The sequence below is a fragment of the Hemitrygon akajei genome, chromosome 3, assembly GCF_048418815.1.
Source record: "Hemitrygon akajei chromosome 3, sHemAka1.3, whole genome shotgun sequence".
In the NCBI taxonomy this organism is placed as follows: domain Eukaryota; kingdom Metazoa; phylum Chordata; class Chondrichthyes; order Myliobatiformes; family Dasyatidae; genus Hemitrygon; species Hemitrygon akajei.
The window spans coordinates 42050143-42078023 of NC_133126.1; the positions used below are offsets into that span (position 1 = coordinate 42050143).

At 40.6% G+C, this 27881-nt stretch overlaps 1 protein-coding gene across 3 annotated transcripts; it reads right to left on the reverse strand.

Moving 5' to 3' along the window:
• Window positions 1-1474: 1474 nt before the first annotated feature.
• On the reverse strand, window positions 1475-27279 carry dlk1 (delta like non-canonical Notch ligand 1). 3 transcript variants are annotated; one of them, XM_073039656.1, is made up of 6 exons: window positions 27028-27279; window positions 26406-26517; window positions 23453-23516; window positions 19497-19627; window positions 15845-15989; window positions 1475-2862 (listed from the first exon to the last, which is right to left on the reverse strand). In XM_073039656.1, exons 2-6 carry the CDS (start codon window positions 26476-26478, stop codon window positions 2094-2096), a joined length of 1182 nt encoding a protein of 393 aa, XP_072895757.1. In that variant the 5' UTR covers window positions 26479-26517; window positions 27028-27279; the 3' UTR covers window positions 1475-2093. The 3 variants fall into 3 exon arrangements, with proteins under 3 accessions (XP_072895757.1, XP_072895758.1, XP_072895759.1); XM_073039657.1 differs by having other exon boundaries at window positions 26406-26617; XM_073039658.1 differs by lacking the exon at window positions 26406-26517 and having other exon boundaries at window positions 27028-27278.
• Between the last annotated feature and the right edge of the window lie 602 nt (window positions 27280-27881).

Below are 27881 nucleotides of genomic sequence, written 5' to 3' on the forward strand. Positions count from 1 at the left end.
GACCTCCTTTAATATGCATTAGTGATACAGCTTCTTCTTGTTCCCCGCCTGCACACCTTTGACACATCATGAGAGATCATGACTGTTTTGTCCAGAAGATATCCTAGGCCTTTGAGAATATCTTCTACTTTTTGCTCCAGTATATCTCCCTTTAACAAGATAGAGCCCCTTTTAAATGGTTTCAAGGCTGCTTAATTCCTGTCTCTCTTCCACCTAGATCTAAAAACCTGACAGAGTTCTAAATCTTTCTAGATCTAGAAACCTGTCTCTACCACTCCACATAAAAAGGTGCAGGAATGACAAAGTGATGATTCCATTCCTGCACACTTGAATCATTTTGTAAGAACCTAGCCCAAATTTAATGTACTACCATGAGCAGCCTTGTGAAACAGTCAGCCCATTCTATGCCAGCATTTGATTTTCATCCAAATCAAATGTTTAGGCATCCTGTCTTTAGGATGAAGCATAAAGTGGAACTTTCATCTTCCCATCAGCTAGTTACAAGCGGTCCTGTGGCAATTTATAGAACAAGCAGAAGCATACTCCTGAAGTCCAAACCAATATTTATCATCCAGCCAACATCATCAATTCTCTTGAAGTTATTTAGGTATTTTGAAAACTGCTGTTTGGAGGAGGACAGGATCTGGATCAACGGGAAAATAACCAAAGGGAATGCCAGATAAAATTTAACTCAGGTAAGCGCAAAGTAATGGATGGTGGGGTATTACACCAGCTCAGCACATACTCAGTAAATGTCAAGGTCCAAAGGAATGTTACCCACAGCAAGACCTAGCTTTGTAAGTACATAGTTCCCAGAAAGTGAGTAGACTGAATGCTGATATGAACATAGAAATTTACAGCACATTACAGGCCTTTCGGCCCACAATCAATGCCCTTCACCATCTTATGCTTCGGATGCCAGGTATGATATGCTTGCTTTCATCAGTCAAGACATTTTATACATTAGGATGTCTAAAACTAGAGGGCGTATGACCTTGAGTCAGAATGAAAACATTTAAAAGGAATCTAGGAAACAGAATTTTCACACAGAGGGAACAAGCTGTGACAGAAGGAGGTAGGGACAGGTGTAATTCATCAGTTAAAAGAACTTGGATAGGTGTATTGATAAAAAAGGTTTAGAAGGATATGGGGCAAACACAGGAAAATGGGATTAGTGTATATAGGCATGGATGTGTTAGGCCAAAGGGCTTATTTCCAAGCTGTCTAACTATGAATCTATGAGGATCCTTTTACTAAAGAAACTAGATGCTACAGTTTCTGACGTGACAGCTGTAATTTCTTGACTGAGATTTGCCAAAGAGATCAATAATACACTTCAACTGCAAGATGTTTCTTTCTAATTCCACTTGTCACATTTTGCAGCTAATTGTGTGAATTAACAATTTTTATGGTCTGAACCTTTGAAACAAGACTTGCTGATCAGCATACTAAATGAACAATTATCTTAACAGACTTGAATTTGTTTTTTTTATTCAAAGCCACTACATCTGAGTACATTGTGTGACAGTCAAAGAAAAATGCTTATTTGGTCAAAGTTTTAAATTTAATTCTTGTATTTGGGATGCGAAATGAACATTGTCACAACACTGTCATAATGCCAGACTGTGACTTATGTATAATAAATAGCAAGTTCTTTAAGTACATAAACATCTTAAACATGAGAATTTTTTAAATGTATCTGGCTAAATATATTTCATCATATGACACACATTTTGACTAAAATGACTATTTTCAGAGTAAAACAGGACATAATTATGTTGGAACCACAAGTATGTAAACAGTTAAAAGGGATATGTATGTAAGCAGATAAGATTCTGTCTTACCTGCCTTCTGCTGATTACCGAATGATGGGAGGTCAAAAATGACCAGAAGTCATGTAATTACCATTTTTGTTGAAAATCCTGGACAAGCACTTTACATGAATGTATACATGTGTTATAGCAAAGATCAAAACCATTTAAATAATATGGTATATTATTAACAAAACACTTCATTACACTGTAACAATTGAAAACATTATTAAATGATGCAGTATGTAGATGTATTTAATTTACAAACAAAACAATAAAAAGTTAGATAGATGTATAATTCTTTCCATAGCTTGGAAATTTATTCATGCTTGAAGATATGATTTTAACTGAAAGGTCTTCATTTTTGTCTTGGAGTAAATGCCTTCTTTGCTTCCAGAGGAGATGTCGATACTTAGCATTTGCCAGCCACATTTCACACCTGGAGAAGAAGATGATTCCTGTAGTTCCCAGGATCACAAGACAGGTCAATAACCCAAGTACTGTAAAACAGATCAGTTGACTGCTATTAAGCAGAGAGTCGGATGTATGGGTGGTTTCTTTCCTTGTGATCCTGATCAAATCGCTTTCTTGTTGTGGTGTTGATTTATGAGAGGCATGTAGCACAGAATGAAAATACTTGCTATGACTGATCCATTTTGCTCTTGGATGCTTGGATATATTTTGCTTCGAGTCATGCTTAAAGTTCTTAAATGTTCTTTCTTGGCAGATTTCTCCTAAATAATCAGGCAAACACACGCAATCAAAGCCGCCCTCAGGACGGTCATGGCATGTGCCTCCATTTTGACATGGATGGTTAAGGCAAGGTGTGACTCTATATTCACAGGATTTGCCAGTGAATTCTTTAAGGCAAAGACAGCTAAAGCTGGAAACCAGATCTGCGCAGGTTCCATGGTTGGCACAAGGGTTTGGATTACAATTATTGATGCTTATTTCACAGAAGTCCCCAGTAAAACCAGGCAAACATAAGCAGTAGTTCTTAACTGCAGTCCTACTATCTTCAAAGCAACTTCCTCCATTCTGGCAAAAAGGTCTGAAGTCAAAAAATAAGTAAGATATTGAATAGCATTGAAACATAGACACTAATTCATATAAAATCCATAGTTAACATCTAAACAATAGTATATGCTATTATTTATTTTTAAATAGTGTTATTGCCTTAAAAAATGTCAATTTAGCTTTCCTGTGCCTGGGTCATTTGATATATGGTAAAGCATGAGGATGTATGAATACCTCTATAAAGGCAATGTTGTTTTTGTCTGTAAATTAATTAGCTATAATTTTGCAGAAAAATAGAGGGCTATAGGTAAGCCTAGTAATTTCTAAGGGACATGTTCGGCACAACCTTGTGGGCCATAGGGCCTGTATTGTGCGGTAGGTTTTCTATGTTTCTATTTAACTGTATTGATATTTCTGAAATAAAGGACCTCACCAAATGGGGCAGAAACAGGTAAAGGGATATCTAATCTAATGTTAAAAGATGATCTGCTAGCCTTGCTCTCTTCTGTACTATTACCACAGAAACTGTAAAACCTCTTGGCCTGGTACATCAATCAAATACCATATTTCTGATTAATTGTAAAAAAAAATCTCATATATTTATGGCCTGATGTACACCACTATTTCCAGTGACTTTAACATTTTAGAAATCACGCTTTAACAAACTCATCATCAAGCTTCAAAACCAGGGCCTCCGCAACCTCTCTCTGCAATTGGATACTCAGCTTCCCTTAGGCAGACCTCAATCAGTGAGGATTGGTAATGACATCTTCTCCTTGCATGCTTAGCCCTTAATCCACTCTCTATACACACACGTGACTGTGTGACTAATCACAGGTTCAATATCATCCTCAAAACTCACTGATGATGCTATTGTTGTTGGATGAGTCGTAGGTGGTGACGAGTAGCCTTACTGGACCAAGATGATGTCAACAAAAACCTCTTGCTCAACTTGAGCAGAACTAAAGAGCTTATTCTTGACTTTAAGAAAGGGAAGGAAGGCCAACAGGTCCCCTTCTATGTAGAATTGACAGTGGAAGGAGTCACCAGCTTTAAACTCCTGGGTGGTAACATGGCAGGTGATGATCTGTCCTGGGCCTAGCACATAGATATAATCATAAGTAAAGAGTGATGAAACTATCTTTACTTTCTTTTAAGGTTAAGGGGGTTTCGTTTGTCACTGAACACGTAAAAACTTCTGCCGGTGCATTTTGAAAGTATTCTGGCTGGTTGCATCATAGTCTGGTACGGCATTTTGAATGCACAGGAACAGCAGAGAGCAGTGGATCCTGCCCAATACTTCAAGGGCACATCCCTCCCCAGCCTTGGTACTAACTACAGGAGCCACTGCCTCAAGAGGATCCATATCTCTGGCCCATGCAGTGTTTTGCAGCTACAATTGGGCAGGAGGTGCAGAAGCCTGAAGTCCCAAGCCACCATATTCAAAAACAGCCACATCCCTTTAACCATTTGTTTCTTGAACCAACTGGCACAACCCTAATCACTGTAGTTCAGCAACATTATAACCATTTTGTTCTACAATGGACTTAGTTTGTTCTAATTATGTTCTTTCTTGTAAAACAATGTGCATAATACCTTTTTCTTGTGAATACTGCTTACATCTTGCTATGTGTCTTTGAAGCTACTGTAAGTTTTTCATCATACCTGTGTATACATGTACTTGTGCATATGACAATAAACTTGGCTTTGACTTTAATGTATTTTTGATCTTGTTATCAGTAACTCCAAGGGCAATCTGAACATTATGTAATGAAGTTCTAGAATGTGAACAAAAGAACTCAGATCCTGAATCCATTACAAAATAGCATACAATGGGCAGGCATATCTGACTGTAAATTGCACTGACTGACATACTGGTGAGGGCATTAATTTTTGCACCGCTTGCCCCTGTGAATGCATGCAGAGTAGGCAGTTTGTGATTTTTCATTGATTTAACAACAATGATATCATGTTTAAACTCAACATCTGGTCAGTGCCTTCTATTAAAGTCACTTTCATCAATCGCAAACGCAAGAAAATCTGCAGATGCTGGATATCCAAGCGAGCAACACACACAAAATGCTGGAGGAATTCAGCAGGCCAGGCAGCATCAGGGTGAAGGGGCTCGGCCCGAGACGTCAACTGTTTGCTGCCTGGCCTGCTGAGTTCCTCCAGCATTTTGTGTGGGAGACTTTGGTCAATACTCACTCAGCAGCTGGATATAGCCCACTCCCAGTCAATACTACATCCACTGCTGGCTGCTTAGCTGCTGATTGTTATCATACAGTCGCTGCAATTCTACAAGAGTCTGATACTTCATAGAGTTCTGTATGGGGATGGGTACAGATATGTAGGAGCCAGCTATCTATTCTCTATTTGCTTCGTATTCAGTTTTGCACATTTATTATGCTAACTAGTCACATTGGCGGGGGTGTGGTAAAAGCAAAGGTAGTAAGTTACATATTTTGCTTATGTTGTGTCAACTTGTAGTTTGGGACTGGCAGAGGTCATATCTTTGCTGACCGCTTAATATCGTTGAGATAACGCTCAACGATGCTTAATTGTATGTTTGCTGATTGCTAATAAAGGATTCAGCTCTTTGGAACGATCATTTCATTGAAGCTGGGGTGCATCATGCGAGAATAACAACCCCGTGGTGGTCGCAGGCCAGCGACAGTTGTTTTATCTGATCTTGGATTAGTTTTGCCGCCATATTTTGTCAGTAAAGATTTCGACAGTTATACGCAATGAACATCAGCATCCTGATGTGCACAAGAAATTAGAAGCACCACAGCTTGGAGTAGCTTGCAGCAAATAATGAATCTTTGTTGATTCATGCTGTGTGGTTTTGGATTTGAAACACAATTTTCAATGGTCTAATGGTGCCGTGTCCAGCTGGGTTGGACTGAAAAGCTGTATTGCGGTGTTTGCCTGAAGTGTTCTGTTGGGGAAAAAAAGCTGACAGGTTGAAATATTGCTTCCATTGTTGAAAAGCTGAATTGAACTGCCATTGTTTTGTTTCGTTTGTGCACTTGGAAGACAAAATGAGTTAAGCTGGAAGCAGTGACCTTGAAGCTAAGAGAGAAATTAAGCAAATATGCGATGTTGAAGGTCAGTTCCCTGGGGGAGATGAAGTGAAACTTAGAAGGAAGATGAAGAGTTTAAGTTGATGGAGGAAATTACAGCCAAGTTGGTCAGAGTTAAAGTTCTACAGGCTTCAAGTGCCATGGGTGCTAAACGTTCTCTGGCAGAGCAGTCCTCTGGCGAGAGTTCCTATTTTGTCATGGAACAGAGAAGATCCAACATACTCAATGTCAAGGTGGATACATTTGAGAATCAAATGTTTATGAGCCATGAGTTTGAATCCCAAGGGGTAGTTCATTCTCAGCCTGCATCAAGGAGGTGATCTCAACCCATGCTATATCCAATAGCACAAGGTGCTTCTAATAGCATTGATTTACAGTGCTCATGACACTCATGTTTCAGATGATAAAGGTCTAAATGTCGTGCTGGAAGCCATAAGAAAGCGAAAGGAAATAGCAAGCATATTGATGCAACAACAATGAATTACATCTCTGCCTAAAAGAGAGATTCCAGTCTTCAATGGTGATCCATTGTGGTATCATTAATTTATGAGGGCTTTCAAGAATAGCACTGAAGGCAAAATTGAAGAGTATGGTGACCATCTCAATTTTCTTGAACAGTACATTGGAGAAAGTTTGTCAAAAGCTTCCAGCAGGCCAGTCCAAAGGAAAGATATCTAAAAGCCCAAGCTTTACTACAGGAACATTTTAGTGATGAGCAGATTATTGGTGTGGCCTACATGGAATAGGCTCTTTCTTGGTCCTATATCAAATCAGAACACATGAAAGCTCTTCAAGACTAGTCTTTTTCTTAGACGTTGTTGCAATTCCATAGAAGATGTGCAAGGCATGCATGAGTTAAAATGCCTGCTAATATGAAGATTGTTGTAACTAAATTGCCCAATGAATTTAGAAATAAATGGAGTTCAGCAGGATATGAACTGCAAGAGAGGCACAACGATAAGTTAATTTTGCTGATGTTGTTTGACTTTGTGAAAGGCAAATAAAGATTGTTACACACCTGGGAAAATATACAAGGCTACATTGCCAGCAGTAAGTAAAGGTGTGAACAAAACCGGAACATGAAGTCATTCAAGTTTTAAAGGAGGCAGCTTTGTTATTATTGTGGCTACTGTGGAAAGTGAAACTGAGCCTGGAACTAATGAAAAGGTTTGCCTGTTCTGCCAGGGTGAATGATTCGTGCTTTAAGTTGATGAAAAAGGTTCATAAGGGGAAGTAAGCCTTCCTAAAGGACAATGGTGTCAGCTTTGGTTGTTTGTATAGGGCACACATCAGCAAGAATTGCAAGGAGTGTCTTTCATGCAACCTATGGGTTGGCAAACATCCCTGCATACTTCATATGAAAAGGGTGCAGATTCAAAACAAGACGTGGAAGAAGCAAGCACAGCAGCAAGTATTGCCCTGGTATCTAATGGTCTTATGGGGACTGGTGATCAAACTTATTATTATTCCAGTTCAGGTGAATTCTAAGAAGGCTAACAAGACAGTGGTTACTTATGCTGTCCTAGATCAAGGAAGTACAGCAGTATTCTGCACTGTGAGCCTCATACACAAGCTCAACTTGACATGAAGGGAAACGCACATTCTCCTGTGCATCATGGGTCAAGCGAAGGTTGTGTAGCCACTTTGTTTCAGGATTGGAAGTGGCTGCTTAGATAGCGAAACCTGTTGTGAACTGCCTAACGTCTATACAAGGGAACATCTTCCTCAATGAGATCTTCAGGAATGGTCTCACCTGAAGTGTATTTATTTGCTTAACATTGATTCAGAAAATGACCTGTTGACAGGGGTAAATGTATCTAAGGCATTGGAGCCGTTGCAAGTAATTTGCAGTGTTAATGATGGACCCAGAACAATGCTAGGTTGGACTGTTAATGGACCATTGAAAGGAGACTGTGGTGGTGGAAGAGACTATGCTTGGCCAAAACTAACAGTTAAAGGGACTTCAGTTTTGCACTTGGATGAGCTTTGGCAGCAGCAGTTCAAGACAGACTTTTCTGAATGTAGTCAAGAGGGACAACTTGGTTTCGCAGGAGAAGGTCACAATCCAGGATAGACTGCTTACCAAAAGATGACATTAAGATTTCATGTCTCCTGTGTCTTAGTAGCATGTAGTTGTAATTGTTCTAGTATAATAATTAGGGGACTGGAACATAGCAGCCATGTATCTGTTCTCTATTTGCCTTGTGTTCTGTGTTGTGCATTTATTATGTCAATTATGGTAACTAGTCACATGAATGGGGGCGTGGTAAATGCGAATTGAGTAAGTTACATATTCTTGCTTATTCCATGGCAGTTTGTAGTTTGGGACTGGCGGAGATCATATCTTTGCTGACCATTTGAATTCACTGAGGCAATGCTCAAAAATACTTCATTGTATGTTTGCTTATTGTTAATTGAGAGAGATTCAATTCTTTGGAACAATCATTTAATTGGAGCTGAGGGTGCATCATGCAAAAATAACAACCCTGTGGCGGTCACAGACTAGCAGCAATAGTTTTGTTTGATCTTGGATTAGTGGTTCTTCTGGGGAATGGATTTTGCCTGACCTTGGCAGCTTTTGCACAAAACAGCTGCAAAAAAAATGAAAGGGAATAAGAAGGGAGATAACTTTTTATGGGTGACCATATTCGCAGGTAGCATTTCTCCATACTGAACCTCAAAAAGTCTTCACTTAAATCTGCCACGTACTGCAGCCACAATTGCAGCTTCAGACCAGGCCTAGGAGTATATAACTGTGGCTATGGTATTTGGAATCCTTCAAGACTAGAACTAGATGTGGTTGCTTGTTGACTGAGGTACCAGCCTCATATCAATTCAAAGAGAAACCACAGTTCATTCTCTTTCATTGGGATGCTGCCAATAGAACAAATAGGCATTGTAATGATGATTCCAGTTCCCCACATGATACTGAGTGTCATTGAATGCATGTATATCATTTCCACGTCCTGCACGTCAACATCGCGATGTCCAGAAAGCAAAAGGAGGTTTGTGCACCATGTGGCCACTGCTAGGGGTCCTGGTAACAGTACTGATGTCTTTACTGCCCAGCAGTCCACTGTGCCATCTACATCTGACTAGCATGGCAAACCAAAGGGATCAAAAAAGGTGGCGAGGCTCCTGATCCAGGAGCACAAGACCACACGCACACACAATGCTGAGGTATACAGTGTGAAAGACTGCACTGATGTCATGTTCAAAGAATGATTGCCAGAGTGATTGAACAGCCTCAGACAAGTCCGGCTGTATTCTTTGCCTAGATTTAGGGTGGCTTGTCAAATGCTGCTTAAACTTTGATGTCTGGATCATTTAGCTATTGCCAACAAGCATACAGCAAACACCTGTGAAGAAAGCAGAGAAAGATAAGCCGTGGAAATGACTGCCATTTCCCAGACAAGCACTCTATAGTCAGCTCTTAGCAATGAAGTGGCAATCCCAATTCGCTAGTCATCAACCTTACTCTTCATTGCTTAAGACCACCCTAGCTTTCAAGATATTATAATATGATGATAACTCAACAGAAATGAATCATTTCCAACAAATTTATAAAATGAAAATCAAAATAGTGAGCACCTAGAAACTTAACTACAGAGCTGACATTGCAGTATTTATGCTTTACTAGAATCTAGCTGTGGGACTTGTGATTGCACACTTATTTTTAACCTAATGCTACAGAAGGACTTGGACAGATTAGGAGAATGTGTAAAGAAGTGGCAGGTGGAATACAGTGTCAGGAAGTGTATGGTCATGCAGTTTGACAGAAAAAATAAAAGCATAGACTATTTTCTAAATGCAGAGAAAATTCAAAACTTTGAGGCGCAAAGGGACTTGGGATTCTTGTGCAGGATTCCCTAAAGGTTCATTTGCAGGTTCGAGTCGGTGGTGAGGAAGGCAAATGCGTTATTAGCATTGATTTCAAGGGGACCAGAATATAAAAGCAAAGCTGTAATGTTGAGGCTTTATAAAGCACTCTCGAGGCCTCACTTGGAGTATTGTGAGCAGTTTTGGACGCTAATCTGAGAGAGGATGCGTTGAAACTGGAGAGGGTTCAAAGGAGGTTCACGAAAATGATTATGCGATTGAAAGGCTTGTCATGTGAAGAGCATTTGATGGCTCTGGGCCTATACTCACTGGAATTCAAAAGAATAAGGTGGGATCTCATTGAAACCTATTCAATGTTGAAAAGCCGTGGTACAGTGGATGCTTCCTATGGTGGGGGAGTCTAAGACCAGAGGACACAGCCATAAAACAGAGGGATGGCCTTTTAGAACAGAGATGAAGAGGAATTTCTTTGGCCAGAGACTGGTGAATCTGTGGAATTTTTTGCCACAGGCCGAGTTTGACAAATTCTTGATTAGTCAGGGCATGAAGAGTTACAGGGAGAAGGCAGGAGACTAGGGCTGAGAGGGAAAATGGATCAGCCATGATGAAATGGTGGAGCAGACCCGATGGGCCAAATGGCCTAATTCTGCTCTTGATCTTATGTAAGTCCGTCTCCTACTATATTGCCGAAGGTGGCTATCCTAGAGTCAGGGATCAACTCACTCTCAAGGACTCTTCATCTCATATTCTTGAAAGTTACTGCTTATTTATTTTTAATTATTATTTTGTGGTTTTTTTTTGTATTTGCACATCATTGTCTTTTGCACATTGGTTCAAAGATTCAAAGTGCATTTATTTGTCTTCCCACAGGCAGCTATGAAACAAAGAAACACCATGGAACCTGTACAAACAAAACATCAAACACCCAACACGCAAAAAAAAGGAGCAAATCCTGCAAACAACAAAAGAAGCACAAATAACACACAAAATATGAAACAGTCTAGGGATGTTCCATTTAGTTCAGTTCAATTTAGCTCTCCGTTGCTTGTAAACTGCAGGCTACAGAACCACGTCTGTGAAGTTCCTCGACCAAAATTGCGTAAAATAGCTATTTTTTAGTAACCAGAAATCAGAAACACATGTAATATGAACTGCAGAGTCACATCCTGCTAGGGGTCCTGGTAACAGTACTGATGTCTTTACTGCCCAGCAGTCCACTGTGCCATCTACATCTGACTAGCATGGCAAACCAAAGGGATCAAAAAAGGTGGCGAGGCTCCTGATCCAGGAGCACAAGACCACAAGCACATACAATGCTGAGGTATACAGGCAAACAATGCTGGACACTCACTCTTCGGCTCACATCCTTGTCAATTTCAATCTTGCTCGGTGCTTTAATTGGTGAATAATGGAGACGATCATACCTTCCTGTTCTGTTATTAAGTCTCACACTCTGTTCTCAATCTCGCCGAATTCCCTCGGAGGCAGCAAATGTGCCATATTGCTGAGTTGCTATCAAAATGTAAATTACAGGCTCCAATCACGTGCAGATTAATAGAAGGAAATTTAAAAGAAGGAGAAAAAGAAGTACTTCATGAACGTCATTGACGTCATTGTTGGTCGGTGGATTCATGGTTGTGGTTTTTCATCGATTCTATTACGATTCTTTGTATTTACTGTGAATGCCCACAAGAAAATGAATCCCCAGGTAGTAGTGTGTGCTCTTGGATCGTTGGTGTGCAGCAGAAATGGTAGAAGAAGATTTTTGGTGTCTCAGGGAGTTAATTCTGATTGAGGAATTTAAAGGTTGTGTTTCGGATGATATCCGGATGTATTTGAACGAGAAGCCGAATGTCCATATCCGAATTTGCTAGGTTCGCAGATGAATATGCCCTAACCCACAAGACAAAGTTTTCCTCAAATAAAAGTTACCAGAGAGACCATGGGAACGGTAGAGAAAGCCCGCCGGCTGAGGCAGAGATTCAGCCGGGAGCTAGCGGTAAAATTAAGGAGGAGGAAAGGCAAGACGGCAGGAGAGGTCCTGGCTTGACCTGTTTTAATTGTGGAAAGGTGGGTCATATTGCATCTAAGTGCCTTGCTCCGAGGAAGGAGACAGGAAAATGGAAAGCAGCAGTTCCTACAGGATGTATTGTGGTGATCAGTAAATCGACGAGAAAGCCCCAGGTAGACAGAATACGATAAGGGTCTGACAAATGTATTTCAGAAGGAACCGTGTCTGTGAAAGAGGGAGACACACCAGTTCCAGTGCGGATCTGGAGAGACACGGGAGCTGAGCTGTCATTGATTCGCAGTACAGTGCTAGATTTTGGTCCTCAGACTGGAGAGGTAGCTTTGAGAGGCATAGGAAAAGGGACAGAAGTGGTGCCTTTGCATAGGATCGTTATAAATTGTGAGCTGGTATCTGGACCAGTTGAAATAGGGGTGCGATCAGAATTCCTGAGAACTGACATAGACATCCTTCTGGGTAACAATTTAGCTGGTGGTGACGTTTGGTCGGCCATGGAGCTGATGAGCTAGCCTGTAAGTGTTGAGGACCCACCCCTAGATTCCAAGATCTATCCCGCATGCGCGACCACTCGCAGCATGTCGAGAAAGGCAGCTGAGAACGAGACCAGTTTAAATCTGGCCAGTATCAATTTGGCCGAGACGGTTTTACCGACCCTGTACCAAGAGGAGTTAGAGGGTGGTAAAATGGAGAATAGGAAAGTGAAAGAGAGTAAGGGAGAGGAGGTAGACCTGCCCTTAGCCAGGAGGAAATTTATAGAGGCACAGAGTAAAGATGAGAAACAGATAAGGCTGTTAAAAGGTCCAGGGTTGGACATGGATGATCTGTCTGGTTTGGCAGAACTGTTTGAAGAAGTTGAAAATATTAAATGTGTTCCCGAGAATGAAATGAGGGCAGTCCTAGATGAAAAGGATGCTATTACCGTGAAGAAGTCTGCTGGGTTGGCAGATGAGGTTGTTTCAGCCTGCGGGGTTGAGTTTACTCTGGAAGGGAGTTGCCCAGAGAGGAACTGGGAGGATCAGGGGAACTTAGAAATTGAAAAGGGTATGGGTATTGAAAGCCTGGAAGAGGCAGATGTCCCATTTGAGTGTGTTCAAGATGTGGATGCACGTGGTACTGAACCTAGTAATGGAGCTCAGAAAAAGTCTGAGGTATTTGATTCAGTTGAAAAGGAATGCAGTCCTTGTGGGTCAGATGGACTTGGTTCAGTGAAGAAAGGGTTAACCTTGGTAATAGTGGGAAGTGAGAATTCCCAGTTGTTTGTGTTCGAAGGTGTGTTAAAAGTTAGTGAGGAGATAAAAGGTGGTGATGTGAATCTTATTATTGAAGGAAAAGGGAAAAGTGTAGTTCCTAAATTGAATGAAGAAAATTTAAAGTCTGGATTGGTGTCAGAAGCAGTAACCAGGCTACAGAGACTATGGCTTGGTAACATGGTGCCTGCGAATCAATTACAGGTTGATTTGGAATGTAAAGGTGCCCCACACGCTATTGTTATTCAAGAGTGTGCTGTGAAGAGGCAGAATTTGAAATGCTGTTTGGACAAAGAGGGATCGCTTGCAGATTTTAAACTGAAAACTAATAGCATGAATGATCCTGAAGATAAAATTAACGACTTGCTTAAAATTAAAGAATTGTGTGGAAATTCGGAAAATGGTCTAAGTTTGGAACACATTGTTGATAAAATAACTCCTATGAAAGGAGCATGCAAAAGCCTATTCCACACTAGTATACAAGTTAACCCCCCTATGGAAGATTGACTGTTAAGTTTGAAAGTAAAATAAAGATTAGTATTTGCATAAACTTTTGTAATATACACGTAAGCTAAGATCACAATTCTTTAGTTTTTGTTTGCTGAAGAAAAGGAATAAAAATAGATGGTTATTAAATTGGAGTCTGATGCTACAAAAATTTATTAAGGTACAAGATGTTAAGATATTAAAGGAAGTGACAATGTAATCGCTAACTGTTTAGATGCTGAATTGAATGTATAACTGTATTACTCTGTAGTGAAAAAAAACTCTTTTGTATTGTGTTAGATTCTGAAAATCCTGTAAGACTCTGTATTAATTCATTTTTATCGGTGGTAAAAATCTTAGAAGGAAGGGGGTGTTACGAATGTGCCACAACTCTGAGGGGCTGAAGGGTACAAAGTCGCCCCCTCCTTTTTGAGAATCGCAAGATCGCTATTAATTCGGGTCTGGGACCCAGGAAATGAGAGAGAGACATGCAGAATCCACAAGGTTTGGAATGTGTCCTGGCCTCAGCGAAATAAAGCCACTGATAACGGCTATTGTCTCTTGGAGACGGAATTGTGTATTGAGTACTGTACTATTCATTGAAGCCCCTCAGGGGACGACCAGAGTGGGTTGGTTGAGGGATTGCATCATCCCAACCTGATTGACATCTGAGACCCCGTGAGTAAGGATAAAAGAGGGTCTAGGGAACAACCCCTTTAGACGCACCAGGAGAAACGCTAGAAATCCCGTGACAGCATTTAATAGCTACAGCCGGTGGGGGGCTCGTATGCATCCTTCCCTTGCCAGGGTGGCGGGCTCACCACGGAAGAACGGCTTTAGCTAAAGGAGAGGCCACAAGTGAACGGCCACACCAACGAGACTCCAACGGATCGAAATCATAAAAGGAAAATCGGCAAGTTTTTCTCCCAAAACTCTCTCTCTCTCCAACCATTGCAAACCCAGCGGTCCCCAAAGGCTGCAGCCTGCATGAACTGAGTGAACTTTATATTTCCATCAGAAAATACATTATCCCCTAGACAACGATAGAGCTTATTTCTTATTATTATTATACCCGCACTTTTAGATTTAGTATTGACGACGTATATTATCTGTATGTTTGCATTGATATTATTTTTGTGTATTTTTACTAATAAATACTGTTAAAAATCGTATCATCAGACTTAAATGGACCTCTCTATCTTTGCTGCTAAGTGACCCAGTTACAGGGTTCGTAACAAAACGTGGTCTCGCTGAGTTGTGCAACTACAACACAATATCCTATTTCCTATATTGAGTGATGAAAGCCAGTGTATCTACCTGAGACAACACCTTCAGCAACTATGTGCTTGAATTCCTAGTTCCTCGGTTCCACAACACTTTCCAGAGCCCTACCAGTCACTGTACAAGTCTGCGCCTGGTTTGATTTCCCATAATGCAACACCTCACACTTATCTGAATTGAAGGCCATTATCCAATCCCTGGCCCACTTACATAAGGTGACTTAATTTAGTATCGTCCTCAAACTTACTAACCTTGGTTGAACATGTACATAGAAATTGTTTCTACAAATAACAAACAACAAATGTCCTAATACTGAGGCATACCACGAGTTACCAGCCTCCAGTCTAAGAAAGAACATTTGGCCATCAGTATTCCTTCTTACCATTGATCCGATTAGCTATCTCTCCCTAGATCCCATGTGATCTTACCTTCCAGACTAATCTGCTATGTGGGACTTTGAAAGGAACGTAAAATAAATGAGACTCTGTAGCTACAGTTGGAGTCCATTCAGTTCAAGCACAATGGGTTGAAAGTTTCAATAGGTTTCTAGTTTTCAATTTCTGTAAGAGGTTTCTGAATACAGTTGTGCAAACTGACTCGATAGAGTGATTTTCAAACCAGTGTAACTGTGCAGCAAATGCCAGCTAAAAATAGACCTTTTGCAACTTCGGATTTATCTTTACTATGGGATATTTTTAGTGCATTCCATTAATTCTGGCAAAACACAATGTAATTCACACTCCACTAACACAAGCAGTGTAAGACATGCTTCAAAGATATTTAAATCCAATGCCTGGGCAAAGGATCAGGTTGGAACCCAAAATACACAGAACTCTTAAAGAAAGAAAAGGCAATTCTTAGGACTGTATCAGATGATCCCTCTCGTACACAGAACGATCAACGTAAAAGGACTGCATCGGAAACAAAGATGCTACAATTAGTTGATCAAATGAGTCAAATTCACATCTAGCGCATGCACCACATATGGAGTTGATGTACAGTTTCTTATCAATGTAACATGAAAATTGTCCACCATCCGTCCCTTACCCATTGTCATTGCAAGGCCTTTTCCGAAATTGGCATTCTTTTCCTGTGAATTCCTCTACACAGCTACACACATAATCACCATCTTCATTCCTTATACACGTAGAGTTATTAGTACATGGATATTCAGCGGAACAATTATGGGACGCTGTAATAAAAAGTGTAACTAATTAAACATAGAAAACACTTTGTGTTATGAATAATAATGTATTGATAAAATAAATGTTTAGTTGTTAATTCATTTTATGTTGCATGAAAGGTTTTTCAGACATTACTAAAGCATTGATCTAAAGGCACAGAAACACACAAATAGAGTTCCATATATACTGGAATAAAACTACACACCAGAGGACTTTAAGGTAGAGGCTTCCCTCTTCTTTAATGATAATGGATATCAGGCCCTGAATACATAAGTTAGTATTCAGGGCATCAGTAATCAGGGCAAATAGCTGGGGGATTACACTAGGCAACAAATTTTTTCATAAGTGTTGCTTCCTCAGAATTTTTGTTTATGATAGACCATTGAGGCTGAGCACAAATATAATTTCAGAGTACTTGTATCATGTAGGAATTTGTGAAACAAGAAATTACTTTTATTGAATATGATATGTTTAATTGCATAACAGTGCTGATGCTTTGCAATAGTTCAACTAAGTTAAAAATGTTTTGATGATTTTCGTTTGTACTCAGTGTCCGAGACTTCTTGCTTTAAGTATCCAACAATAATCACCCAGCATTGATGGATGCCAGTTGCCCCAATACAGTTTCTCCATGACTAATGTCCTGGTGAAATCTTTCACAGTGCCTGTCACTGACACTGCCAAGATTTGCAGGGAATAAGTCTAAAAGGGAATGTGGAAAATGAATCTTTAGTGACATGTTATGCTTCATGTTTTTGTATGCTTGAAGCATATTGTCAATCTGCTGCATATAGTTTGGTTCACTGCTGTTGCCAAGGAAATTGTCAACAAGTTCCGTGAATGCCTTCCATATGCTTTTCTCCAGACCAACTAGAAGTTCTTTGAGTTGACTGATGACCTGTTTGATTTGTGGATCAACAAAAATGCCTTGCTTAATCTTGGCATCAGTTATTCTGATTGGAATTATGAAATGAAATAGCGAATATAGGTGACATAAAAATGGTTAGTGATAGTGAAATTTCATGGTGATATTCCATAGTCTCCAAGATACACCCAAAATCCAAAATCTTTGTTGTCCAGTTGTTACATCATCAGATTGACACAGTTCCATTCCAGGAAGGACTTCTATGGAGTTTTTTATTAGCCAAAAGATTAACTAGCCCATAAATAACCACTTTTTCAACAAGAAATATTTGGGAAACACAAATATATAATCAGTTACATTTCACTGAACTTTTGAAGGTTAGGGAGATTAAAGGCTTTCATACTAAAATTCAGCTTGAGATGTGGCAAACATGGCATAAACTCAATATTATCGATAGGATAATAAAAGTAGGCAGAAAAATTGTCCACATGATTTTATGAGAAATATTTGCCATGTAGTCTTTGGCGCAGAAATTCTCCTGCCTTCTTCCCGTAACATTTGACACCCTGATTAATCAAGAATCTATCAACCTCCACCTCAAGTATCCCTAGTGACATGTCTGCACAGCGGTCTGTGGCAATGAATTCCACAGATTCACAATCCTCTGGCTAAAGAAATTTTCTTAATTTCTTTTGTAAATGGATGTTCCTCTGTTCTGAGGCTGTGGCCTCTGGTCCTAGACTCCCCCATTATAGGAAGCATCTTCTACAGGCTCACAGCCATCAAATGCTCATACATTACCCCTTTTATCCTGGAAATAGTCTCATGAACCTACTCTCAACCTTCTCCAATAACAGCACATCTTTTCTGAGATAAGGAGCCCAAAACTGCTCACAATATTCTAGTGCTATCTGACCAATGGCCTATAAAGCCTCAGTATTACACCTTTGCTTTTGTATTCTAGTGCTTTCAAAATGAGTGCCAGCTAACCTCGCATTTGCATTCCTTACCAGCAACTCAACCTGTAAGTTACCCTTTAGAGTAGTGGTCACCAACCTTTTTAAGCCCAAGATCCCCTACCTCGGCCTTAGTGAAAGGCGAGATCGACCCCAGATCGATTAGTTACACGCATGGGCAGAAAAGACCGGAAGTAGAAATAATGTATAAACACCAGGGGTATCCACCCTTCTTTTTAATATTGACAATATTCTTGCAGACTGGCCGACCGGGGATGGGAGGGTGTTGGGGGGGGGGGGGGGTGTTAAACACGACGGGAATGCAGCGATACTCGAAGCAGGTTCCTTATGTCCAGTCTATTCCGCAATTTAGCTTTCGCAGCTCTCGGCACTTGCTTCTGTCCCACTTGCTCATGTTTTTTCCGCTGAAAAAACTCAGTGGGCTTGTCTTGAAGTGCAGGGTGCTTGGACTCAAGGTGCTGAAGCAGTTTTGAGGGCTTCATTGCCTCATTAGACAGCCTCCCACCCACCCACCGCCAGATGCTTTGGCCAGGTGCGGCTGGTCGTGGGTGGAGTGAGAGGACAAGGTAAGGACCGGAGGTTCCCGTACTGGGGCCACAGCGGTCGCAGTCCAGAGAGAGTGACTGACCAAGCGAGGAGTGTGACAGGATGCGTGCCCCCCCCCCCCCCGTAGGATCTGTCAGCAGACAAAAGTTTGCTTCAGTAGATCGCAGCGAGGTAGCTGCTCTGCTACTTATGAAATGCTGAGCCCGAATAAGGTTGTGCGTGAATATTTTAGCACCGGGATCCCCACGGACATTCGGTGTGCTAAACAGGTTTAGAGGTGGCGCTCCAGGCCAGTAGCAACGGCACTTCCCGTGGGCCACCCGAGACCAACCAGTGATCCCTGGTGTGAGGGTATCACTGCGTTTAGGCGACTGATGACCTCGCGTGTATTCAAGTTCAACATTGGCGGGACAGGAAATGAGGAAAGGTGCAGCTGACTCATATCGTTTCCTCGTGGCCCGGTGGTTGGGGACCACTGAATTACACTGTGTAGTGCGGGGGAGCTACACGCATGCGCACTGGGCAGAAAGAACAGAACTGAAACCCCGCAACCCGGAAACAATCTCTCAACAGTATTTGTGTATTTATTTTTCTTTTTTTGGCAGGATCTACTGGGAAAGTCTCAAAGATCGACCAGTCGATCGCAATCGACGGGTTGCCAACCACTACTTTAGAGAATCCGCATGAGAACTCCTAAGTCCCTTTGCCCCCTGCTCCAATTCTTCAGCCATTAATTCATCTGCCATATCACCCTATGCTTACCTTCACTGGCACGTGGCAAAGGCAGCAATCTAGAGATTACTACTCTAGAGGTCCCGGTTTTTAGCTTTCTACCTAACTCCTTGTATTCTCTCTTTAGGACCTCCTCCCTGTTCCTGCCTCTGCAGTGGGTACCAATACGTATGACTTAAATCATCAATATGAAAATATCACATAAGTAGTTCAAGTTATTTCTATTGTCTGAATAAAAAAAGAACTTGTGTACTAAATGTAATAATAAATCTGCAGCACCACATTATTTTTAGGCTCAGGTGTGATTCTGGACAGTTGCCAGCTGTTTGCAAGTGATAGCCTGCTTTTCACACTTTTGCTTTAATATTGAAATGTCATCTCATTGATGAACTAACCTTTGTTGCACAGACTGCCAGTCCAACCCTCTTTACAAACACACTCCCATGGTTTGGTGCACATCCCATGTAAACAGCCAGGAGAAGGGATACACTTATCACACAACTCTCCTTGCCAACCAGACTTACACCTGCAACAGAGAAAAGCATCATCATATTCTGACAATGTGTGTTGCCAGGGATATAAACTCCTTAGAAATGGTACAATGTCTTTAATATTTTATGTCTAAGACAAGGAGCCTGCTGCATCATATATTCTCTTCAGTCTCTTGCCTGCATTAAGGTCAGGTCTTGAAATTCCCCTTCATAAGTTTCAGAATTACTTTTATCTCTCCTTTTTGATCAACGATCAATGTGTGCACTGCAGGCAGGTTGGCAGGGTTCCAACCTACTGTTCTAGATACATCCTTACTCATGATTTATGCACAGTGAGAATAACCTTTAAAAATTAATGGTCAAATGACTTAGAGATGAATTGTACGGTGTGATAAATGGCAATGTTATTCTTTATTTGGTAGTGTTATACCTGAAAGTGTACTGATATTTCACTAAATACAAGAAGCAGCGCGGGGGTTGGAGACCATGTTTGACTCTTCATAAGAACATCCTTTAGCTAATGAGCACACATTTCAGCAACAGTGATTCTTTCTTCCTGACTAGCCTTGCTGATCAATTTTTTATTCAAACTGCCACATCACTGAGGTTTTATTTCTATTTCCTTGGGAAATTTGTCATTTTCAGGAGTCACTTAGCATAGGGAACTACTCAGTAGATATGGGGCAGAAATTCAACAGTGAGCACACAAATTAGGAGCAGGAGTGGCCTTCAAACCTTTCAGTAAACCCATGACTGGTCTGAGTAATAAAATGTTAGTAGATCACTTTTATATTTCAACTCTCCTTATTTCCATCTCTTGGATAGAGCTTAGCACATCCTCATTTAACTGAAGTAGCCTATCGAGAACCTCTGCTTTAAAAATATTCACAGAATCTGCTCCTACCACTTATGAGAGTTATAAATACTCATGAGAAGAAAAAGTGATTGCCTCCCATGAGAAATAGACCTTGTAAAGAAACTAAGATCATGTATAGAAATGCCTGACATTATTGTAATATCCAGCTGTCTACATGGAGTGCTTTCATTCTAGTTCAATATGTCTAAATTCTATACTCATTTGAACAATTGAGGGCTAAACTTTATACATGAGGTGGAAATTAGGAGAGTTGAGTGATCTAATAATACTTTATTTATCTCTACTCACTTTTTGGGATGTGGTCTTCACTGGTAAGGCCAAAGTTTATGCCCTTTGCTGCTGAGTTGAGAAGGGTAAGCCAGCTCTTTGACCTTCTGCAGTTCTTCTGGTGAAGGTATTCCTTCACTGCTGTGGAGTGGAGTGCTGTGCACTTATGTTAATGAAGGAATGGCAATATATTTTCAAGTCAAGATGATATGTGATTTTATAGGAACAATGCTACAAATACTCCTTACGCCAGTTGATTCCAGGGACATCTGTAAGGAACATGCTAAAGAAATAAAGGAACAAAGATCAAGGAGAATTTTCATATGAACGTGCATGTGGAAATGAACTTCTGGCAGATATACAGTATGACTGTTCAACTGCTGTACCTTCAACAAAAAGAGCCAAGGAAATGTCAGAGATCAGTCATCAGGTATAATCTTCCTAAAGGATTTTTCTCAAGATTCCTTGAATAATATACCCTTGGCAGAAAGGTCAGGTCCTGTTTGACAAACTTACTGGAGTTCTTTGAGGATATAATGAGTGCAGTGAATAGAGGGGAAGAGGTGGATGTCGTATACTTGGATTTCCAGAAGCTGTTCGATAAGGTGCTGCACAAGAGACTTATAAATAAGATATGGATGCATGGAGTCGGAGGAAGCGTATTGGCATGGATAGTGGATTGGTTAACCGATAGAAGGCAGAGAGTTGGTATAAATGGGTGTTTCTCCGGTTGGCAGTCAGTGGTGAGTGGGGTGCCGCAGGGGTCAGTGCTGGGTCCACAGCTGTTTACCATTTACATTGATGATTTGGAAGAGGGGACTGAGTGTAGCGTAGCAAAATTTGCTGATGACACTAAACTGAGTGGAAAAGCAAATTGTACAGAGGATGTGGAGAGTTTGCAGAGGGATTTAGATAGGTTAAGTGAGTGGGCCAAGGTCTGGCAGATGGAATACAATGTTGGTAAATGTGAGAACATCCACTTTGGAAGGAATAATAAAAGAACAGATTTATTTAAATAGTGAAAGATTGCAGCATGCTGTTGTGTAGAGGGACTTGGGAACGCTTGTTCATGAAATGCAAAAAGTTGGCTCGCAGGTACAACAGGTCATTAAGAAGGCTAACAGAATGTTGGCCTTCATTGCTAGAGGGATTGAATACAAAAGCAGGGAGGTCATGCTGCAACTATACAGGGTACTGGTGAGGCCACACCTGGAGTACTGTGTGCATTTCTGGTCTCCATACTTGAGGAAGGATATACTGACTTTGGAGGCAGTGTAGAGGAGGTTCAGCAGGTTGATTCTGGGGTTAACCTATGAAGAGAGATTGCGTCGCCTGGGACTATACTCTCTGGAGTTAAGAATAAGAGGGGATCTTATAGAAATATACAAAATTTTGAAAGGGATAGATAAGATAGAAGTAGGAAATAGTTTCCATTGGTAGGTGAGACTAGAACTAGGGGGCATTGCTTCAAGGTTCAGGGGAGAAGATTTAGGATGGAGATGAGGAGAAACTGTTTTTCTCAGAGAGTGGTGAACCTGTGGAATTCTCTACCCAGGGAAGCAGTTGAGGCTTCCTCACTAAATATATTTAAGAAACAGTTAGATTTTCACATAGTAAGGGAATTACGGGTTATGGAGAAAAGGCAGGTAGATGAAGCTGAGTTTACGGACAGATCAGCCATGATCTTACTGAATGGCGGAGCAGGCTCAATGGGCCAGATGACCTGCTCCTATTCCTATTACTTACATTCTTATGGTGATAATGTATCTAGTTTTCAAAAAAGTAGGACCCACATACATGAACATCTTTCAAGATCACAAGACTCAGAAAGAGTTTTACACTTGATGTTGTTTTAGTGTGATCATTGTTGTAATGCAGGAAGTGCAACGAACAGTTTGTAAGCCACATCTGCCACAAACAGCAATCTGATAATGGTCATATACAGTAAATATTTCAGTGTAATTTAAGAAGGGATAAATATCATTGCAGTATACCAACAAAAATATCCCCAAAATATATGAACGAGCTGTCAGTGGGAGTGGTGAATGCTGGTTCAATTTCAACATTTAAAAGAAGTTTGGCTAAGTACAAGGACAGGATGGGGATGGAGGGCTATGGTCCAGGTGTTGGTCAATGAGACGAGGCAGAATAATAGTTCAGCATGGACTAGATGGGCTGAAGGACCAGTTTCTGTGCTGTAGTGCTCTATGACTCAATGACACTCTTCAGTAAAATAGCACAATGAAATCTAAATAGACTTTTATATTTACATTGCCTGGGTTTGAGTGGGATGATGAGGAAACTGAACCAATAGTGTTCAGAAAAGGTTGAATCCACAGGATTTGGACTCAGCAATGAGACTACCAAAAATGGATTATATTGTTGTGATCATGCTCCTTGACCACAGTGAATGGCTAGAGTTAAATGCAAATTAAATAAAATTTTAACAAGATTTAAATCAAAGCAGACTAGTTCCAAAACCAATGGTTTACCAAGGAACAACTATTTCAGAATTGCCTAAAAATTGCTTTCTTAACAAGATCGAGGTAAAGCAATATTAGTATGATTTTAATTAGAATGTTTTAATTATTATTGAGATGTGTGTACAATAAATCTTGTTAATTTAGTATTGGACAAAAAATGTTTTTCTTTTGTTAAAAATAAAATCCTTAGTTCAGTCAGTTCTCCTCCAGTTGAATACATTATGAGTTTGTACCTGCATTCACCAGCGATCTCACAGAATCCATTTAATGAATGACAGCCAGGTTGGCACTCAGCCCCTACAAGCATAGAAAAAAATGTCAGTTATTGATTATCAACCAAGTGTTAGCTTCTATACCCAACAAGGAACACCTCTGCAATTTTAAATGGACTTTCATTTTCCCTCTAGTATATTACAAAAGATATTTAATACTGCAGATAGTAGAACTGTAATTACTTCTGGTATACTGACTAGAGAAATATATCTGAACTGATTTCCCAACTATCTACATTTTTAATTTTATCATTTTCTTACAAAAATCTATCATATTTAATTCAAGAAAATTCCAGGCACAGGGCATTTAGGATTCTGTTGCTGGTAGAGGAAAGCAAGTTTGAATGAATTGTGATGCGATGTCAATTAATCACCTGCATTAAAGTTTCCAGAGAATTAGAGTAAAATATCATTCTAATACTTAAAATAGTCAGTTCGAAGTTCAAAGTAAATCTGTTATCAAAGTACATATACGTCACCATATACAACACTAAGCTTTGGTTTCTTGCAGGCATACACAGGAAATTCAAGAAACACAACAGAGTCAATGAAAGGCGTCACCAGTAGGACAGACAAACAACTAATGTGCTAAAGACAACAAACTGTGCAAATACAAAAATAATGATAATAAAAATAAATAAGCAATAAACATCGAGAACATGAGATGAAGAATCCTTGAAAGTGAGTCCATAGGTGTGGGAACAGTTCAGTGATGGGCCAAGTAAAGTTATTGCCTCTGGTTCTAAGGCTGGATGGTTGAGGGGTATAACTGTTCCTGAACCTGGTGGTGTGGGTCCTGGGGCTCCTGTACTTTCTTCCTGATGGCAGCAGCAAGAAGAATGCATGAACTGGACAGTAGGATTCCTCGATGACGGATGGGGCTTCCCTGCGACAGCTCTCCATGTAGATGTACTCAGTGGTGGGGAGGGTTTTGCCCGTGATGGACTGGCCATATCCACAACCTGTGACAATCTTCTACAGTATCCACAAAACCACCAACTTTCGTGTCATCTGCAAGCTTACTGACCCACTCTTCCACTTCCTCCTCCAAGTCATTTATATATTTTTTTAAAAAATCACAAAACGCAGGAGTCACAGATCAGATACTTGCAGATCACAACTGGTTACTGACCTCCGAGCAGAATTATGGTCCATCGATCACCACCCTCTGCTTTCTATGGGCAAGCTAATTCTGAATTCACGCAGTTTCCACTGGTGAGTCTTGACTGAAGGAACACAGCCACAAGGTAAAAGAGAGGTCACTTAAAACTGAGGTGCTCAAAAGTTTCTTCTCAAAGACAATCTCTGTAATTCTCTGCCCTGGCAGGTTTTGGAACCAGATCACTAGAGATATTTAAAGTGAAGGGAAATTATATTCTGAAATATCAGGGAATTGAGAACTATGGGAACTGACAAAGAAGAAAAGTTCAGTTCAGGGACATATCAGCCATGATCGCCTTGAATGTTTCGGCAAGCATGAGAGGGCAGGTTGCCCGATTTTGTGTCTGGACGTCATGTACTGGTGTTATGATGACCTCTATAATCTGGCTTCTCTAAAATGCCTTTCTATCAATCGATTCCTTTTCCTGTTGCAACCACCTGGACTAGATTTTTGGAAGTCCTTGATACTACAGTTCATTGATTAAGTGTGAAAACTAAAGAGTGGCGAGTGTCTGTGTCCAGCTGGAATGAATGCAGGAACACCTACAATTATTTCAGATTCCACAGAGTAATATTACATTTAAAAGGCCATAAACATGTCCAATCTCTTTCATTTTAATAAAGTTATGAATGACGAGATGATCATATTTACAGACGGCAGGAATAAATTCAGATGAGAGACATAAATTTCGCAAGTTAGAGTGTTGACATTGAAATAACTCAAATCATTTGGGCAATGAAACTGCAGCAAAGCGCACCACGTTCCATGGCAGAGACACAAGGCGGCAGTTTGTCCCCACACAAAGAACTATGCAGTATCTGACTATAATGCTCCATATACAGCAAACCATCTCTCTCGTTTATTTGTTTTAAACTGTCTAAAACCACGGTGATTTAACATAATCCACTCGCTTTCTCAAAGAATGCCTTCTGCCTGTTTGTTGATTCTCCAAGAGAACAGGGGAATCGCCAGATTTGTTGTGGCAAAATCTTAAGAGCTGAGTTTCAAAAGAGACTCTCCCTCTATTTAAAAGCTGCAGCTATACAGGATCCCGATTTGATTACGTTTCTTAGCGCACTCTTGGATTCAATTACCTCTAATGGCTATAAATCATGGACAGTGGTCGCGTCCAGCGTTTTAAAGCTTGGTTAATGCCTTAAATAATCTGCATTAGTATTTATTGCATTGCTTGAATCTTGAATTGGCGCTTTGGGTCTTCCAATACTTCCTTCAAATTATTGTTTTAACGTGCCCAAACAAGTTGATTTAAGGAACTTCCTGGACAGGTTATCGAATCTTTGCCCTTACTTCACTATACTTTATAATCAATTCTTCACTTAAATGACCACTTATCATCGGCGATCGATAGTCCTTCTGCTATCTAAGCACGTACAGATACAAGACTCAATAGGAACGTGAAAAGTATCGGTTGCATTAACTTTAGCCCAGTAATCGACACGAATCGAGTTTATTCATCTTTATTTCATTCTGCATTCAGACTTGTCTGTATTTAGGTGTTACTCGGAATTAATTCAAGTTACTTCGCATCTGGGAATTTGCAAGTCGTATTGCAACGTACTGTATTATAGCAAGACCGCCACCGTCCTTTACTACCGAGAGCAAATCCATGCGAGGGCGGCCAACAGCATCGTTAACGAGACAGATCTTGTTTCTTTACCGGCGAAATATTGGCCCCTTCTCCAGATAACATTTTTCTTTTCCTACCGAATCTGAAATAAATACTAGTTTTACCTTGGGCAAATCCACCGACAGTGAGGATCAAAATGCAGCACCTTAGCATCGAATGAGCAGAGTGAAGATCCATTGCTGCTTCCTTGCCGGGGATTTATACTCTTCTAACAACCTAGGCAGCAGTTAGAAATATTTGTAATTCAGATCGAAATGCAGTGATACCACGTTCGCCATCCCGCACCGGGGTCATCCGTCTAGTTTCATCTGTCTCCCTGAGATGATAAAGTTATACATTCCCACGAGATTCAGCGTCTCAATGTCCCAGAAATAAAAACACCGGTTAAGATAAATTGGACTTTAAATATGCAGGAGCGCAGGAGGACAACAGCGCTTGCCTAACAAGAAACAGAAGTGGGACTCTATTCTCAAAGACACTTAAGATGTGGTTAACCACAACCAGTTATTTAAGTACATTCGTGGGATGGGACAGGTAATAATTTACATCCTCCTTTGTTCGGAGGAGGGACAGATGAATCACGATTAACAACAGCAATAGTGAAAGGGCGGTTTACCAGAAGCTTGCCAACCTTCAGTTCCTGAGTGAGTAAAGGTGGTGTGAGAGGTAGCGGTTGTGCCTGGACATTTTTGTTTAAACTTTTTCGCTGGACCAATATTATCTTACCTGCTGCCCAACACCATACTACATCGCAGAACAGACACACGGATCAAACAATGAGGCCATATCATCCGTCCAACCGTTAAGTGAGAGCACACCCTGAAAGACGCATGCGTCCACTCCAACTGGCGCTCTATATCAAAGCGAACCCACTTTCTTAAAGGGCGTTTCGTGCCCGACATCAGTTATCTTGATAGCAAGGAAGAGAAAAATTGCCGAGGTCGTGACCCAATTAACGCTTTTAAAACTAGATGGCGTTTTTGTAGAATGGATACAGTGGAAATGGTTCTCTTTACGGGGAAGCAATCTGCGTAAGACAGTCACCAAGAAATCAGGAAGAAACTTCTGCAGAGAAATTGGCGTCAATGTGGAATTCGCGACATGAGAAGCCACAGCAAATAGCAGGGCAGTGTATGAAGTGGCTGATAAATGAAGAAAAACGGGCATCTCCGATGGACAATAACCAACCTCGTCTGCTTGAATATAATGTGCTGTTTATGTGCCATGTCTTTGAAGGAATAATCTTATGCCGAGTTTTCCCCGAGACCTGTTTCTTTTTGTCAATGATCACAAATCCGAGTTTTACTGTCATCAAATCATTCCCCTTTCTTTGTTTATCCATTCCATCATGGAATTACTCTGGTCATATTTTTAAGCAGTTTACTTCATTTTTATCTGTCAAAATAATTAGCTGTAAGCATCACAATTCACTTTCTCTCTGAAAGCAACGGCTTGCCTGCAGTCCCGCAAATCCCAGCGATTCCTCATTTCTGTGAGCTGTCGTTCTGTAGGCATCACGCTTGATTCATAGTCAGAAGGATGCGAGGTTAGGCCCCGATCCAGAGATTGAAACTCAAATA

Excerpts from the sequence above, each read along its gene's own strand:
- dlk1 (XM_073039656.1), bottom strand. The coding sequence starts at position 26,478 with ATGGATCTTCACTCTGCTCATTCGATGCTAAGGTGCTGCATTTTGATC. Across the intron at positions 23,517-26,405 it reads TGTCGGTGGATTTGCCCAAG|GGGCTGAGTGCCAACCTGGC; the intron begins GTAAAACTAGTA and ends CTATGCTTGTAG. Across the intron at positions 19,628-23,452 it reads GAGATCGCTGGTGAATGCAG|GTGTAAGTCTGGTTGGCAAG; the intron begins GTACAAACTCAT and ends TCTCTGTTGCAG.